The sequence below is a fragment of the Citrus sinensis genome, chromosome 2 (genome assembly GCF_022201045.2).
Source record: "Citrus sinensis cultivar Valencia sweet orange chromosome 2, DVS_A1.0, whole genome shotgun sequence".
Classification (NCBI taxonomy): Eukaryota; Viridiplantae; Streptophyta; class Magnoliopsida; order Sapindales; family Rutaceae; genus Citrus; species Citrus sinensis.
Window position 1 is genome coordinate 3,186,879 of NC_068557.1, and position 18,254 is coordinate 3,205,132.

General features: G+C 35.8%; 4 protein-coding genes across 4 annotated transcripts; 1 reads left to right on the plus strand and 3 right to left on the minus strand.

Annotated features, from left to right (window-relative positions):
* The first annotated feature begins 2,218 nt into the window (after nucleotides 1–2,218).
* LOC102610659 (disease resistance protein RPP13-like) lies at nucleotides 2,219–5,231 on the plus strand. Its single transcript, XM_006470580.4, has one exon. It carries the CDS (start codon nucleotides 2,242–2,244, stop codon nucleotides 5,023–5,025), a length of 2,784 nt encoding a protein of 927 aa, XP_006470643.1. The 5' UTR covers nucleotides 2,219–2,241; the 3' UTR covers nucleotides 5,026–5,231.
* Nucleotides 5,232–8,430: 3,199 nt separating this feature from the next.
* LOC102610960 (disease resistance protein RPP13-like) lies at nucleotides 8,431–11,418 on the minus strand. Its single transcript, XM_025094437.2, has one exon. The coding sequence runs from the start codon at nucleotides 11,237–11,239 to the stop codon at nucleotides 8,597–8,599; it is 2,643 nt and encodes an 880-aa protein (XP_024950205.1). The 5' UTR covers nucleotides 11,240–11,418; the 3' UTR covers nucleotides 8,431–8,596.
* A 2,035-nt stretch (nucleotides 11,419–13,453) lies between these two features.
* LOC102611265 (disease resistance protein RPP13-like) lies at nucleotides 13,454–17,469 on the minus strand. Its single transcript, XM_006470582.4, has 2 exons — nucleotides 14,427–17,469; nucleotides 13,454–13,820 (listed from the first exon to the last, which is right to left on the minus strand). The coding sequence occupies exon 1, from the start codon at nucleotides 17,097–17,099 to the stop codon at nucleotides 15,903–15,905; it is 1,197 nt and encodes a 398-aa protein (XP_006470645.1). The 5' UTR covers nucleotides 17,100–17,469; the 3' UTR covers nucleotides 13,454–13,820; nucleotides 14,427–15,902.
* On the minus strand, nucleotides 14,377–15,723 carry LOC107175935 (putative disease resistance RPP13-like protein 2). Its single transcript, XM_015527840.1, has 2 exons — nucleotides 15,654–15,723; nucleotides 14,377–15,554 (listed from the first exon to the last, which is right to left on the minus strand). Exons 1-2 carry the CDS (start codon nucleotides 15,721–15,723, stop codon nucleotides 14,377–14,379), a joined length of 1,248 nt encoding a protein of 415 aa, XP_015383326.1.
* Nucleotides 17,470–18,254: the final 785 nt, after the last annotated feature.

The following is an 18,254-nucleotide window of genomic DNA, read 5'->3' on the forward strand; positions in this document are numbered from 1 at the left end:
TTAGCTAGTTAGTCATTCTTGATCAAGATATCAGTTTGTAGCATTGTTCTTGGGGTCAAGATTGGATTGAGTTCTAATCTAAATTGCAACATGATTTACATAGATTTGCATGTATTATTTGAATAATAATTAGTTTTCTCACATAGGTAGTAATAAGATTATTGTCAAAGAGATACTGACATTAGAAGAGCTTAAATCGAGTCAAAATCCCTTAAAAAAAAAAAAAAAATCAAAATCTAAGTAGAACTTAAGATTACTATTTCGCCTAAACAGTAACATTTGTGGGCCGTCAAAAAAGTTTGAAAATGGAATTGAGTCCACTTCAGGGATAAGCCTTAGGTCTAAAATGTTTTTGGGTTCAAGTCTGTGGATTTAATGAGTCCCTCGAACCTGACCCAAAATAAATTTTAAAAACTAAAAAATTATTAATTTCTCTCATTATTTCAACAGTAAAATTGTTAATCATATACTCAAGTTAATTTAATTTTATAAATTACTAAAATGTAAATAATAAAACATTAATAAATAGTTAATCATGTTTCCATGGTTTTTAATTAATTTCTTTTGGTCATGACTTCCAAGCTAAGATTCCAATTTTATTGGTGGTTGAAGAATCAATCAATAGACTTAAGTCTTTATACAAACTATTTTATACAAATTCTATTAAAGAAAAATAAAATTAAAAAAAAGTAGGCCAAACCAAGATTCCACTTTAGCCTTTTTATTTGGAATAAAATTTTATATTTACACTTAATCTCAACAATTAAACCATTGAATATATATTTTTTAATGATCCTACATATATTGATATCTCTCGTCTTTTTCAATTTTGTCCATTAAATCGTGATCTTACTTTAGAAATTTAATTAAGATATTTTTTAAAAAAATATAAGTTCTAAACGTTTTAGCAAGTTGTAGAAACGAGTCTCTATCATACATATGTAAACTTGAAAGTTCGTTTACAATTTGTACCCAAAGGAATAGCTAGCATGAATGTATTAAAAAAAAACATGAATGCATATTAATAAAAGAAAATAACCCAAAAGAATTAAAAAAAAAATTAATAACCAATTAGAAAAATTAATTAAACCGGTCTGATGGATGCATCTATGTAATTATGATCAAACAAACAAAAAATTACCCAGATTAATTCTCAATAACCCATCGCTTAAAAGTACAAACTAAAACTAAACTAAAAGCAAAACAGAAATCACAATCAAAATCAAAATTGTTCAAAAGCTAATCAATCAATCTAATAGAAAGATCACACTGTAGCAAATCGATTGAAGTGAGGGTTTAACCCATAAATTCACGTATTTAATATTCTAATGTGTGTATGTGTGTGTTGTAATAAGTTTTTTTTTTTTTTACAAGTTAAAGCTTATATTTGTTGAAATCTCAATAAAATATCTATAATTGGCTATTAGCATTAACTTTCTATTGGATTGTAAGTTGCGCAGAAGAATCCTTTTAATTTCTTCTATGCTCTCCAACTGTAAAGCTCAATATTTGCCACTTGCAAGCTGCCATCGGTGGCATTGACTCCTCAATCGCAATTGCGTCAACTGGGAGCAAAATTAATAAAATCGTAATGGTCTGAGTATTTCCATGTGGGCATGGTAAATTTTCTTTTAATTTGGATTATATTTGTTCGTTTGGATTTTATCAAGACATTTCTCAATAGATTTTTTGATTATGCCATCAATGTAGTTGTATTAAAATATTTTTTGAAAATTAATAAAATTTTAAAATAAGTGACCCATTTTACATGTGATATGATAATTGAAAAGTCTATAATGTTATGGATCTCAACTCTAATTAATGCAAACATTTGATTCATGATTGATATTATAACTTATAACTTAAAAACTAGGTAATAGGAAATAATTGAGATCCTTATTATAGGTGTGTTTGAGATTGAGAATGTATAGTATTAAAATGTTTAGTAAATATTAATTGCTGTAACTTAAAAAATATGTTAATATAATTTTTTATTTATATAATAAAAAATCTATTATATCTTTAATAATTTTATCAAAATTATTATTTAAAATTTATATTTATTATATATTATTAATTTTTATTTTAGGCTTAGAATTTTTTTTTTTTTACAATAACTGTATCTTAAAAGTTTCCCAAATCCGAACAGTACTTATATTATTGATTTTCGTAGAATTAATGTGAACGCAATAAAGAAAATAAAGAAATGGTGCTGGCACATGCCAGCCTCCTGCCCCACATATGCCGCGTCGCGAAGACTTGGATTTAGACCATCAATCTTCCTTCATTGCTCTCTCATCTTGCTTGCAGCCGTCAATTGAGTTCATCTTTGACAGCAAGGCCTCTTTGATCAGCTGCTTGCCAACTATGGTTGATGCCATAGTCTCATTTGTTGTGCAAAAGCTTGGTGACTATCTCATACAAGAAGCAATCTTCTTAAAAGAAGTGAGAAATGAAGTGGAGTCACTGAAGAACACATTGGGTTGGATGCAATGTTTCGTAAAGGATGCTGAAGAGAAACAAGATGACAACCCTTTGATTCGTAAGTGGGTATCTGAGATCAGAGAGATTGCTTATGATGCTGAAGACGTATTAGACAAATTTTTGTTACAAGTCCACAAAGGAGGATCATCGGGAATTTCCGGAAAGGGCTCAAAATCAAAATTCTTTGCTTCCATTAAAGCAGGCTGCGGGCTCTTCCACAAAGGCAAGGAAAAGGTGAAACTATACAGCATAGGCGAGGAGATTGCAGCACTCAGGAAGAGACTCGATGATAGCGCTCGGAATCGAGAGTTATTTTGCCTCCAAGATATTAATTATAACAAGAGGGAAGCAGCAGCAGAGAACAGCAAGGCACATCAGAAATTGAAACAACTAAGAAGGTCCGCATCCTTCTATGCGGTTGAAGAAAATGTCGTTGGCTTCGAGGATGATGCTAACAAGTTGTTGGCTCACCTTCTTAAAGAAGATCCGCGGCGTTCTGTAATTTCTATCTTTGGCATGGGTGGTTTGGGTAAAACAACTCTTGCTCGAAAACTTTACCACCACAATGATGTTAAGCATAAATTCGCTTGTTGTGCTTGGGTGTCTGTGTCTCAAGAGTATAGAACTGAAGACCTTCTTATGAGAATTATAAACTCTTTCAATATCGATTCTCCAAGCAACTTAGAGAAGATGAGAGAGGAAGATTTGGAACGATGTCTATACCAGTCTTTGCAAGGGTACTCATACTTGGTGGTGATTGATGATGTATGGCAGAAAGAAACATGGGAGAGCCTGAAAAGAGCATTTCCGGATAGCAAGAATGGGAGCAGGGTAATTCTCACCACTCGCATCAGAGAAGTCGCTGAACGCTCAGATGAAAGAACCCATGCCTATGAACTTCCATTTCTAAGGCCAGATGAGAGTTGGAAGCTATTTTGTGAGAAAGCCTTTCAGAGCTTCAATGCAGATGAAGGATTGGAGAAGCTGGGAAGAGAAATGCTAGAAAAATGTGGTGGCCTACCGCTTGCCATAGTTGTATTAGGCGGGCTTTTGTCTAAAAAGAAACCACAAGAGTGGCGGATTGTGCGTGATCACATTTGGAGACACTTAAGGGCAGACTCAATTCAAATCTCTCATTTGTTAGATCTAAGCTTCAATGATTTGTCTTATCAATTGAAGTTGTGTTTCCTTTATCTCGGCATTTTTCCTGAAGACGCTGATATCAATATCGAGAGATTAATTCGATTGATAGTGGCCGAAGGTTTTATTGATCAAAATGAAGATGATCAAGTAATGGAAGATGTGGCTAAAGATATCTTGAATGAGCTTATTAACAGAAGCTTGATTCAAATTGGAAAAATAAGTTGGGGGAGGATAGCGACATGTCGAGTACACGATCTTCTGAGGGATCTTGCAATTCAAAAGGCAAAAGAGCTCAACTTTTTTCACATATGTGCCCAAGCCAATCGTCAAACCCGCCCTTTACTCGTATCATCATGTCGAAGGCAAGCTGCCTATTCAGGTTATTTTTGGTCACAGGATGATAATAATCTACTCTCACGCTCCCTTCTGCACTTCAACTATGAGAGGGAGTATATCTTCCAAGTCGAGAGAGATTTAAGATGGTTGTTCACAAGTTTTTCATTATTAAGGGTGTATGATGCTGAGGTTGTTAACCGTTTTCGCACCGGAATTTTTTCTGAATTCCCCTTACCGGTAGAGATAGGGCAGTTGATTCATTTGAAGTACTTGAGATTAAGGAATTCACCTATAGATAATCTCCCACCCTCCATTGAAAAGTTGCAGAGACTACAAACTTTGGACTTGTCCGACACACTGTGTGGTATACCGACTGAAATTAGTAAGTTGACAGAATTGAGACATTTGATTGGAAATTTCAGCGGGTATTTGCCGATAGAAAATTTGACTAACCTTCGAACTCTTAAGTATGTGAGCGTTGAAAGCTGGAATCGGCTTAGTCCTGATAAACTGATCAACCTTCGAGAGCTGCACATAGAAGACAAAGAATGGACGAGAGAAAAGGTACTGTTCACTTTCAACTCTATTGCCAAACTAAAAAGCCTTCAAATATTGTCAATTAAACTGTCAGGTGAGCGTTCATTTGATTTACTGCAACCACTCTGTGATTGTCCATGCCTTTCGGATTTGAGACTGCGAGGGAAGATTGAGAAATTACCAGAAGACATACATGTCATCTTGCCAAATCTCGAATGTTTGTCATTGGAAGACTCAAATCTTGATGATGATCCAATGCCTGAGTTGGAGAAGATGTCGAACCTGGTGATTCTTGACTTGAGCTATGATTCTTACTCCGGAAAGAAACTGTTCTGCACAGCAAAAGGTTTTCCTCGGCTTGAAATTCTACAACTTCTTGTGGATGAATTAGAGGAGTGGCAAGTAGAGGAAGGAGCTATGCCTAGGCTCCGGGGATTGAGGATTCCAGAACACTTGAAGTCGAGAATTCCAGAAAGACTCAGATCAATTCCTCCACCAGCTGAGGGGGAATGTGAAGAAACCTGATATGACAACCTTACCCTTAATTCTGATCTAATGAGTTCTGAAATCTTTCTGCTTGTGTACCTTTTTACTTTCAATTTCATTTTCACTTTACCTTCTGTTACTGTTAGCTAGGCCGTTAATTTTGGTAGTATATAGTGGGTTCCAATTTGTTATAATTACAATTTCTTCATTTTATAATTTTCCCTTTTGAGTTTTGGCAAAACCCACATTTTGTTTTTCCCTTGAAAGATCAAACCATCCTTAATATCATATAACTACTAGCTGCTGATTGCACAGCAAAATTTATCACTCAAAATAATCAAATATGTAGCTAACACCACTGTGATTTTTGAACAAACATGCCAGTATGTAACTCACTTCGTCAATTTTCCATTACTCATAAGTCACAAGTTCGTAGAAATAGCCAATACGACTTGGTATGCAGTGTGGTTGCAATCAAGAATGATCCAAAACACTCTAAATACCTAACCGTACTAACTGTTATTTTTATTTTTCAAAAAATAAGTAAACACAATTTTCATTCTATCTATTGGCTATAACAGTAGCAGAGATCAAGGAAGCCATCCTTAAATTGGAAAAGACCTTGCTATAAAGGAAATGAAAGATTTGAATTACTTGGTATAGAAGTAACAAGAAGCAGCAATCAACTCAGTGTGTCTCAAGTAAAGCACCAAATGGGAACCTACAAGGGAATGCCAATCCTTCTAAGTAATACACAGAAGCTGTCAAAGTATATATATGAAGGAAATCCTTTCTGGAATGCCACATTTTGCAGAATTGTAGTGGGAGCATTTACTTGGGTGAAAGACTTGATTTCTTGAAGCTCAAAGAAGCAACAAGTGATGTTAAAACCAGTGCTGAGTCAGAGTGCGAGGCAATGGCCCATGACTGTGCTGAAATCATTACCAAAAGAAATCAAATTTCATTCGCTCAAGAAGCAACAAGTGATGTTAAAACCAGTGCTGAGTCAGAGTGCGAGGCAATGACCCATGACTGTGCTGAAATCATTACCAAAAGAAATCAAATTTCATTCGCGAATGAAACACATTGAAACAGATTTTCACCCTGTTTTCCTCATGAAAGTCGCAAACGATGAGTTAGATGTGCAGTTCTTCCCTTGCAAACTTCTAACTGATAGCTCTGTACTAGATCCACTTAAATTACGCTAACCCCAGTGTGCTAATATTTTTAAGCTAATCCTGCATAACTTTCTTAAAAGATACATCAATATGGGCAAGACCCAGTTATTTGGGACTTTTTAAGTACCTGGTATTGACACTTTTAAAACTTCCCAAGAGTTTCACTCTTAGCGTTTGATAGTCAATCAGTCGTAACACGGTAATACAATACAATCGTCAAACTTTGAAGACAAAATGTACCTATGATTTTTGTAACTTGCTTTGTGAATTGTCCATTACTCATTAGTGAGTTTGTTTTGTTCATAGTTGCTCCCTACTTGCCACAGGTTTGATGAAGTAGCTACCATGACTAGGCATGTAAGTGTAGTTGTAATCAGAAGTGGCTCAAAAATACTCAAAATTGATTAAATAAGTACAATAACAGTACAATATAAGTTTCAAATAAACATCTATTTATTTTTCTTTATTAAAAAAAAATTATTGCAATACACACTCAGATAATAAACCCTTTAAGTCATAGTAATGAACTTGGAGGAAATCTGTGCCAAGACATACCCCTAAAGGGTGTACCTCCAATGCTAATAATGTACAGAACATAGTTCCCTCTGGGATATTCATCGGCTCTGTCAACACACCCTTCGCCACGGGTTAGGCTTTATTGGCTAATTAATGTAGTGACAAATCCATTGAAAAAAGATCGATCCATAGCCTATAACTTTCCAGATCTAGATTCTTAGAGACTTTGTGTCTGAAAAGAATCCACATCACAACACAAAAAAATCAACGAACATATCCAACAACAACATAGTCAGATAGCAGAGAAAGCTTTCGAAAACATGGTGTTAGGTACTTGAGGTTGGCCACTCCTAATTGTAAATTTGTAATCACATGACAATAGAGATGGCAATGGGGAGGGGAGGGGAGGGGACCAATCTCCCCGTACCCATCCCCGATATTTTGCGTATGTCCCCGTCCCCTCCCCATCCCCGTCAAAATTATTTAAGAGAATCCCCATCCCCTCCCCGAATAATAACAGGGGATCCCTGAGGATCCCCGATCCCCGAATAACTAATACATTTTTTTTGTTTTCGATTTTGAGTTAATCATATTAAAATAAAAAATTCAAATAAAAGTAAAGTTCGAAATATATCTTACATTAATATCCATTACAAAAGTCACATACATTAAATTAGTAAGTAACGCAGCATGCAAGGGATAATCATGAATAAATTAATAGCCTAATACAAAATTGTTACAAATAAAATCAAATTTAGATTCAAAATTAACTTTTCAATGGTGGCGTGGGCATTTTATAAATGTGGACTATTCCCTTTACAACATAATAGTTAAGTCGAAGCAAATCAAGAGCAAATATTAAATTAGATTAGATATTAAAATTGTGATTTGCTGTGGGCAATTATAACATCTAAAAATAAATAAAAAATAGATTTAAGATAAATAAAAAATAGATTTAAGTTTAAAATATTTAATGAATATTAAAATTAAAACAAAAGTTTTGGGCTAATAGAATCTGTCCGGTCTTTTTAATGACATAAATAAAAATTTAGGACTTTAATTAGTTAATTAGGCCTAAAAGTTTAATAATATAAATATTTTGATATTTTTTATTTTTACCAATACTTATAATTTTATAATTCAAATTTTATTATTTATTTACTAGTAATTTTAAAAAATAAATATTAAATTAAAAATTAAAATGGGGAAATGGGTAGGGGATGGGGATTCCACCTCATCCCCGTCCCCTCCCCGAATAAGAAATTGGGTAAAAAAATTTCCCCGTCCCCTTCCCCGAATAAGAAATTGGATATGAAATTATCCCCATACCCTCCCCGAATGGGGAAAATCCCCGAAAATACCCGTCCCCGTAGGGATTTTTGCCATCCCTACATGACAAGGCTTTCGTAAGATATCTCAAGTGAGGGATAAATAACAGCACTTATTTGAAAAGCAAAAGAGAACGTGAGAGTTGACTACAACATTGTAATGGAAAATACTCGATTTTGCAGTAAGCAGAAGATCAAATTAGTGTTTGATGGACACACAAAATTGTTTGACGAAATGATTCAAAGACAAACCTCGGTTGAAAGTTAGAATTCCCAAACACGGGTGACAGAGCAGTGATTCCTTCAGAATTCTGTTTGAGACATGTCATTAAACAGTTTTGTATTTCCATCAAACACCTATGTTCTTTAATTGCGGAGAAGACAACATATTAGGAGGAAAAGACTAACAAGGAAAGATAAGATTCTTTCTATGAAGAATGAATTAAAAGTGATATGATCAATGACACGACCAGAACTTGCATTTGAATGATCTCAAACTAACAACAGATGAGTAAAGGAAATAAAATGACATCAAAATTAAGATGATTGTCAAGCACACACCTCTAAGCCTCTTTAAGTATTTTTTTGCTACCAATTCTCATCGCATTCCCATTCGGTTGGGAGAGGAATGGATTTCAATCTTTCTGGAATTTTCAGTTTGTAGGCATTGGTGACCCTCAAACCTCTTAAAATAGGCATGGCTCCATCTTCTACTTGCCATTGCGCTAGATCATTCAAATCAATAAGTTGTAGAATTTCAAGCAGGTGAAAACCCTTCGTAGTACATATCATTTTCTTTCCACCGTAGCTCTTGAGGCCTAAGTCAAGGATCGTGAGGTTCGGCAACTTCTCTAACTTAGGCATTGGGTCTTCCTTGAGATGAGATTTCTTCAATGAAAGGCATTCGAGATTAGGCAAGACTTCATGCAGGTCTTCTGGCAATTTCTCAATCTTACCACTTAATCTCAAATCTATGAGATATGAACAATCAGAAAGTGGCTGCAATGAATCAAAACAAGTATCATCGGAAAGTCTAATAGATAATAATTGAAGGTTTTTCAGATAAGCAATCGACTTGAATGAGAACTCCTCTTCTTGATACTTCGATATAATGCGCAAATCTCGAAGATTTACCAACTTTTCAGGATTAATTTCAGCCCAGCTTCCACGTTCTACATACTTCAGAGTCTGAAGATTAGACAAATTTTCTATATTCAAAGTACCCGTAAAATTTCCAATTAGATGTCTCAACTCTTTTAACTCACAAATTTCTCTCGGTAACTCCATAAAAGCCATATTACCAGATATATCAAGAGTTTGAAGCCTCTGCAGCTTAGCAATGCATGAAGGAATGACATCTATATGAGCGTTTGTTAATCTCAAATACTTCAAGTTAACCAACTTCACCATCTCTTCAGGTAAGTTGTAGCACCCGCCTACAGAGCAGAGGACATTACTTACAACACCCTCGAAATTCAGCACTCTCAATAAGGTGAATCTTGAAGACAAGGGTCCTAAGGTATAAGTTAGAGGGAGTGATGGATCCCACCGTTGGTTGAAGAGCAAAAGGGAGCTTGAGCGTGGATTACAATGTCCTAGGCCCCAGTCCCCCATAATTCGAAAATGAACAGCTTGACGACGGCATGACGATGATATCAAATTTGGGGCATCCTTGCAGATGTGAATAAACTTTATCTTTTTTGCCTGTTCAATTGCAAGATCCCGCAAAAGATCATGGACTCGACATGTTGCAATCCTTCCCCAACATCTTTTATCGATTTGAATCAAGCTTCTGTTGATCAACTCATCCAAGATTTCCCCAGCCACTTCTTCCGTGGATCGATCTGTATCCTGCTGTATAAAACCCTCGGCCACCAAAAGTCGGATTAGAGTTTGCACATTAATTTCAAAATCCTCTGGAAAAAGACCAAGATACAGAAAGCATAGCTTCAATTCATGAGACAGGTTTCTAAAACTTAAATTTAACAAAGAGGATATATGGATGCAGTCATTCTTTAAATGTTGCCAAAGATGATCACGAACTCTACGCCACTCCTGTGGCTTCTTCATGGACAAGAGACCTCCCAGAACGACTATAGCAAGTGGTAGGCCGCGGCATTTTTCCACCATCTCTCTTCCCAATTTCTCCAATCCTTCGCTGCCATTTGACTTCCGAAAGGCCTTCTCGCAGAACAGCTCCCAGCTCTCATCCGATCTTAGAAATCGAAGCTTATGGGCATATGCATTCTCGTCTGAACGCTCAGCAACCTCCTTAATTCGAGTAGTGATAATTACTCGACTGCCATTTTTGTTGTCCGGAAAGGCTCTTTTGAGGCTCTCCCAAGTTTCTTTCTGCCATGCATCATCAACAACTACCAAATATGACTTTCCTTGCAAACAATTATGAAGATACCGCTCCAAATCTTCTTCTCTCATCTCCTCTAACTCCCTTGTCAGAACATTGATCTTGAAAGATCTTATAATTCTTAGGAGAAGATCTTTAGTATCATAATCTTGAGACACGGAAACCCAAGCGCATCGATCAAATTTATTCTTAACATCATTATTGTGGTAAAGCTTTCGAGCAAGGGTAGTTTTGCCCAAACCACCCATTCCATAGACTGAGATTACAAAACGGCGTGGTTCTTTGTTCAAAAGCTTGGCCAACAATTTGGAGACATCATCATCAAAGCCAACAACGTTTCCTTCAATTGAAAACGAGGTTGCTCTTCTTAGTTCTCTCACTCTTCGAGAAACATCATGACCCTTTGCTTCAAGATTGTAGTTATCAGTACTTTCGAGATGATATGATTCACGTCTACGAGAAATGTCACTGACTCGCTTCCTGAGCTCTTCAATCTCCTTGCCAATGTTATACAAATCGATCTTTTCTTTTCCTTTATTGAATACACACAAACAGATCTTCATTTTACCAAGGAAACTTGGCTTTCTTTTCCGATCATCTATCTCAGCTGAATCGTCTACCTTAAGCGTGAAGTTATATAAGACGTCTTCAATATCATGAGCAACGTCTCTGATATCAGACACCCACTGACGGATCATGGGATCATCAACTTGTTTGTCTTCGGCATCCTTTATGAAACAGAGCATCCATTCCAGTTCTTTCTTAAGCGACCGAACTTCAGTTCTTACTTCTCCTAAGAAGGCGGCTTCTTGAATGAGATAATCACCAAGCCTTTGCACCACAAATGAGACTACTGCATCAACCATTGGTGGCCTTGGTGTGTGAGATAGAAAGCCAGATGATGAAGCAAGGATTCTTTGTTTTCAGGATTAAGCGTTCAAGAAGAAAGCTCTTGTTACAAGTTTGACTTCTAGTTGCTAAAGATAATTCCCCTTTTTTCTTGTTCAATTTAGTTGAATCACACTTTTGTTATATAATAGGTTAATATTTTTATTATTATGAACATATTAAAAGAGCTAATACTAAAGTTTTATTGTATTTATTTTTAATGTTCTTGAATAAGTGAAACAGTGCCTATCACAATCTTACAAAAAAACAAATCAGCATAAGTTACATCAATAATGGATCTACGTACCTTTTAAATCCATACCCATTAAAATAATTTTAACCCGTTTATATTATTAATATATATTCGAGGTAGATACTCTCACACAAAATTAACATTCCAAATTTCAACAGAGTATTATTGAAAATTAAGAGGGTTACTATCTAATTTTGGATGATAACTGGATCGAAAATATAAATATAAAAAATTTTCAGTAAAGGACTTAAAGTTTTAAAAAGATCGTTCCTTATCACTAGAGTTACACCTTTCTTGACTTAAAAAAAAAATTCAATAAATTGCTATGAACTGTTTCTGCAACTTGCAAGAAACCAGCTGGAAAATTCGTCATCAAATAATCTTGACAAACTGACAAGTGAAGAACTTTCCTTCAATTTAATCCCAAAGAAGCATGTGGGAAAATGACAAACTTGGCAACGAAGAAGGATCCATAAAGAAAACCTACTTGCCGAATATTTATTTTAAAATAAAAAATAATGGGTCTTATCAAAATTCAAACCTACCCAAATGACAAACTTCTACTAAACTTATATAAATAAAAGTATTGCGGAGTAACATTATTAATAATTTATAACAAATTTAAATTTACCAACTCATAGTTTCCCAAGTGTTCCACAACTACCTATTCTTAAATTAGTGACTGATTTTGGGTTGCTATATGTTAATGATAATGTAACTTATCAGCTGCCTATAATTATATTTCTCCGTGAGGAGTTGCCAAGTTTTGGGAAGATAATAAATTGTGTTAATTTTAGAAGTATAAAAAGTAATAGTTTCATCTGCTCAACAGTTAAAAAGGATTTCATTAATCAACGTAGAGTTTCCCATCTCCCTGCTCATTTATTTATTCAATCACATTGAATTTGTACTTCTTTTTTTTTAAAATAAATTAAATAATTAGGAATCATGCTATGTATTATTTAGATATCTAAAAGATTAACCGAAATTGACAAGATATATGTAGTTGTGAGGATTCATTGTGTTATTTAGCAGCTCTTTTAGGAAGAATATTTTAAACTAAAAGTTTAGGACAGGTTACATTATCTGTTATTAACATTTTTTACTGTAATTAATTTAACAAGATGAGCATAGACAGTAAAGAAAATGATTGCAATTGTTAGTTAATTTAATTGATAAAATCTCTTCGGATGATATTGGAGTTCAAACTCACCTAATAAAAGCGTGAAGGAAGTTTTTCTAACTATAATTATTAAAAAAAAAAAGATAAAAATAAGGAATCTTGTTTTTGGCATAGGCTGTGGATAATTAATGATGAACTTTTCATTAATTTATTATGAATGTTAATGTGAGTTGAGTAAAATGGTGTTTGACGAAATTAGAAAAGTGTTCGATGAAATGCGTCAAACAAAATTTTAGATGAATCACTGCTCTCCCACCAGTATTGTCAATACTGACTTTTTGATCGAGAATTATTTTTAAAGCATTTCATTGAGCCTTTCGTATTTCTATCAAAAATGTTTTACTCCTCTGCCTATTCCAGAACAGAGCATGTTCCATTACAATATTGTAATCCACTCTCATGTTCCAATATGGTTTTTGCGGACTCCTCTTGATGGATGGGTTAAGGCTAACTCCGAAGGATTGTCTAAAGGAAACCTGGGTGATCCTGCCTGTGGAGCGATTTTCAGAGATCATTTAGGTGAACATCTAGGCGGTTTTCGTCTCTTTCTTGGTCATGGAACAACTTTTTAGTATACGCAGGACTTACGGCGGGAATTTCAGAACTTGTAACTATCCGTGAGAAACAGATAACTCCATTTCGATGGCTTCCAAATGAGACAGTCCATAACATTACACTTAGGAAGAATGATATCCAGTACGGTAGCCGCAATTTGGGCAAAATGAGTTGGAAAAGGTAGGAAATTGACGCTAAAGGTGAAACAATAAAACTTTAAATAGAAAATTTGTTAAGCCTCAGTTTTAATGAGGTTCATATCATATTCGCTTCACTTATATACAAGTAAAAGAATGCAGATAATTACAAGAATAATCACACTTTTGAGGCTAACTATAATCAGATGGAAGAATGTTATCAGATTTAAGTAAGTAAGCTAAAAAAAAAAAAAGATATTACACGGTACAATATTCCTCGCATTCCTTTCATCTAAGAGCCTCAACTTGATATATTATGATCCATAACAGATACATGTCGCTCAGGCTGCAAACCTGTAAAAATGAGGTCCTAAATCACATATAATCTCTGCTATTGTAGACCCCAAAGAATCTGCCACCGAAGAGGAAACCTGAAAGGTATCAATAATAAGTTTAGATAAGTAACTAGTATGCTGAAATGAAACCGATTTACCATCCCCAATTGTCCATTTAAACAATTGTTTGTTCTTTTGCTTATTCAAAATGAGTATTTTCTATTATAACATGGTAATCTAACGTCACATTCTGTTTTTCTCTTCAACCAAAGGAGACATTGTGATACGTATATAGTTAGAATCGAACAAATTAAACATTTATATTTCCATCTAACAAAAACCACTCAGGGAAGTTTGCTCATAATCAAATGAACCGCTATCTATAGTCTACTGACATTATCCCTCAAAATACATCATAGTCTCTTAATAATAGGATAATAGTAAGGGAAAAAACACTAGTATTATGAATTAATGCCATTGCCTACCATTCAAAATAAAGAAAATCATGCTAACTGATTATCTAATAAAATCCAACTACAGCTGAAAATGAAGTAAAAGTTACATGCACCTATAAATTCACTGTCCAACTGGCAACAATAAAAAGAAAGTTTTAAAAAATAACCATAGTTGAAACAAGCAGGTATTTCGAAGATCAGATCAGAGGGTGGTGCAGCAACAGCCACAAATCATAAGCATACTTACTTTCATCGAATTCCCATACAGCTGGGAGAGGTATTGATCTCAATCTTTCTGGAATATTTAAATTTGGGATGTCTGATGGGATCTTCAAGCCTCTAAGCATAGGCATAGCTCGTTCCTCTACTTGCCACTCCACTATTCCAACTTCTACTGCATCAAGTAGCAGAATTTCAAGCAGAGGAAAACCCTCTGCCCTGCAGCTCAGTTTCTTTTCATGGTAAGGATCCCCGGAATCCCTGTAGAAATTCAAGTCAAGAATCGTGAGGTTCGACAGCATCTCTAATGCAGGCATTGGATTTTCTTCGGGAAGTACAACTTTTAGCGACAGACATTCAAGATTTGGCAAAAGGACATGCATATCTTTTGGTAACGTCGTCATCCTCCCGGTTAATCTCAAATCTACAAGGCGTTGACAGTGAGAGAGTGGCTGCAGTGACGCGAAAGCATTAGAAGACTGCGGCAGTACTACAGTACCATCCGAGAGGTTAACCGATAAGAACTGAAGGTTTTTGAGTTTTGCGATAGATTCAAAACTGAACTCCATTTCTCCCATCGATTGCCCATCGCCGCCTACAATATGCAGCTCTCGAAGGTTCACCAACTTAGCAGTGTTAACTCTGATCCAGCTTTTACACCGTACATACTTCAGAGTCTGAAGATTAGTCAAATTTTCTATCGGTAGAGTCCCTATTAATTTTCCAATTAAGTGTCTCAACTCTCGCATCATATCAGTTTCAGGTGGTAGCTGTACAATACAACGGGACAAGTCGAGAGTCTGCAGTCCCGGCAAATTGAAAATGGAAGATGGAAAATCCCTAATGAAAGTTGTACCCCTTATTCCCAAATACTTCAGGTGAATCAACTTTCCTAACTTTTTATTATGTAAGCGATTGTCGAACAACATTCTGCTAAAATATCCTGATTCCTCAATTTCAAGTACTCTCAGTAACAAAAATCTTTTGAACAGTGGTGCTAAGTCTCGCTCTTCAAACAATGTCACGTTTTCGTTGAAGAACAAAAGGGAACGTGAGAGTGAATTGCTGTGATGCAGCCAGAAAAAACTTGGAGTCTCTGAATAAATAGCTTGACGGCGACATGATGATTGGACTGAGGAAGGAGTTGGATTTTTAGCTTCATCACAAATGTGAATAAAGTTCAGCTCTTTCGCTTTTTGAATGGCAAGATCACGCAGAAGATCATGGATTCGACACGTTGAAACCCTCCCCTAACATCTTTCTTCTGCTTGAATTAAGCTTCTGTTAATCAGCTCATCAAAATTATCTTTAGCCACTTCTTCCATTGTTCGATCTTCACTTTGCGGTACAAAACCTTCAGCAACAAATAACCGGATTAGTTTCTCCACATTGATTTCAAAATCCTCTGGAAAAAGACTCAAGTAAAGAAAGCACAACTTCAATTGATGAGACAAATCATTAAAACTTAAATCTAACAAATAAGAGATATGTACAGAATCGTTCCTTAAATGTCGCCAATGTGATCACGCACTACCCGCCACTCTTGCGGCGTCTTTGTAGACAAAAGTCCACCCAATACGACTATGGCAAGTGGTAGGCCGTCACATTTTTCCACCATCTCTCTTCCCAACTTCTCCAGACCTTTTTCTCTATTTGTGCCACGAAAGGCTTTCTCACAGAACAAAAGCCAACTCTCATCTCCCCTTAGAAATCGAAGTTTATGGACATAAGTCTTCTCATCTGACCGCTCAGCTACTTCTCTATTACGGGTTGTGATAATTACTCTGCTTCCATTCTTGTTATCGGGGAAAGCTCTTCTTAGGTTCTCCCAATCCACTTTACGCCATACATCGTCAAGAACCATCAAGTATGTCTTTCCCTGCAAAGATTTGTAAAGACATCTCTCTAAATCTTCTTCACTCTTATTCTCTAAGCCCCCCTCCTCCGCCGAGCTGATGATATTGAAGGACTTTATAATCCTGAGGAGAAGATATTGAAATTGGTAATCTTGGGACACAGACACCCAAGCACAGCATTCGAATTTATTCTTGACATCACTGCTATGGTAAAGTTTTTTGGCAAGAGTTGTTTTGCCCAAACCTCCCATACCATAGATAGAAATCACTAATCGCCTTGGCTCATCACCCGCCAAAAGTTTAGACAACAGTACGTCAGTATCATCCTCGAAGCCAACCGGATTTTCTTCAACATCAAACCAGCTGACTCGTCTGAGTTGCTTCAATATGTGCAGCTCGTGTTTCTCTGCTTCGCTCTTGTCGATGATATTTTGGAGGCCGTATGATTCACACCTACGGGAGACCTCGCCGAGTCTCTTGTTGAGCGTTTCAATCTCCTTGCCTATGCTGTACAGGCTGACTTTTTCTTTGCCTTTGCTGAATAGATTTAACTCCTTGATGGAATAAGCGAAGAGTCGTTGCCTTTTCTTGGGAGTAACACTAAGCATATATTTATCTAAGACATCCTCGGCATCGTAAGCAATGTCTCTGATGTCAGATACCCATTGGCGTATCAAATCATTTCCAGCTTGTTTGGCTTCTGCATCCTTTACAAAGCATTGCATCCATTCGAGTTCTTTTTTTAGCGACTCCACTTCATCCCTCACTCCTCCTAAGGTCTTGGCTTCTTGGATGAGATAATCCCCAAGCCTTTGCACCACAAATGAGACTACAGCATCAACCATACTTCCTTCACAATACTGCTTTGAATTTGGACCCAGATGGGTTAAGAAAGCTCATGCCATGGCTACTAGAACATGGAGGTGGCCGGGTATAAGATGCTGGCGCGTTGACTGTTGGTCTTTGGTCACGCGCACTCAGCGGCCGAGCGGAGATGCCCCTTGACCTGTGGTGTATGATTTGAGAGAAGAAACAAGGAAGCTGACGCTTCGTCGAGGAAAAAGTTTGTAAATTACGAACACTGCCCTCTCATTTCATTATTCATCAAAGTCATCCTGCCGACAAAATACATATGCCTCACCCAAGAATTATATAATACTTTTAGACCAGAAAAGAGCTTGAGCAAATTGCCTGAATTTTTTTAAAGATAAAAATATTTCGTATTTTATGAAAGGTTTTGTTTAATATATATATATATTGATGTTTCATTTGCTACTTAAAAGAACAAAAAGTGGCTTTACATTTTTCTATAATGCTTAGCAAGTCCGCGTGCCAAGTTATGGCATCTTAGTCATTACAACATTTTAGACAATTCGTCCGACTATAGGTTAGCATTTTTCAATACATATATATTTGGTGGTTTACAATTTAAAAACTCAAAATAGTTAAATCATAACTATACATTAGCTTGTAATTTCATTGAATATTTTTAAAGAGTAATACTATTTATATACATACAAAATTACAAATGACAAATATAGTAACCTCATTATTAACTTAGTACAGAAGTCAATGTTTAGTTCTAATAGTAGCGAGCGGTCTTCCTAAACCTTGAGTTGAGTTTAAGCTTCAATGAGCATGCGATTTAATAATAAAACAAAATTTATTATGCTTTTATGCTTGGCGAAAAAGAAAAGAAAAGAAAAAAAAAAAAAACAGCCCGTGAGGTATCGCATAACATAATTGGATAAGATCTTATAATGCGAAGTAGACAAGACCCTTCAAAAGTAATAAGCAACTTGCCATGTGGCAATCTCTTATTAGGCGAGTTTTGATAAACAGTTCGGTCAATGAAAGCTGCCATCTGACGTGTCGCCCTCCAACAGCTGTCTCTTCTGATAATAATAATAATAAATAAATAAGGACAAGGCTAGGTTGCAGAAACTGCAACAAACAGTCTCGGCGAGCAGCTGCCTTAGCCTGGTTGCATCAGCGCCAAC

What these genes read in the sequence shown, in the direction of transcription:
- LOC102610659 (XM_006470580.4), top strand. Translation starts at nt 2,242, where the DNA reads ATGCCGCGTCGCGAAGACTTGGATTTAGACCATCAATCTTCCTTCATT.
- LOC102610960 (XM_025094437.2), bottom strand. Translation starts at nt 11,239, where the DNA reads ATGGTTGATGCAGTAGTCTCATTTGTGGTGCAAAGGCTTGGTGATTAT.
- LOC107175935 (XM_015527840.1), bottom strand. Translation starts at nt 15,723, where the DNA reads ATGGAAGAAGTGGCTAAAGATAATTTTGATGAGCTGATTAACAGAAGC. An exon ending in AATTCAAGCAGAAGAAAGAT is followed by an intron (nt 15,555 to 15,653) that starts GTTAGGGGAGGG and finishes TTTGTGATGAAG; the next exon opens with CTAAAAATCCAACTCCTTCC.
- LOC102611265 (XM_006470582.4), bottom strand. Translation starts at nt 17,099, where the DNA reads ATGGTTGATGCTGTAGTCTCATTTGTGGTGCAAAGGCTTGGGGATTAT.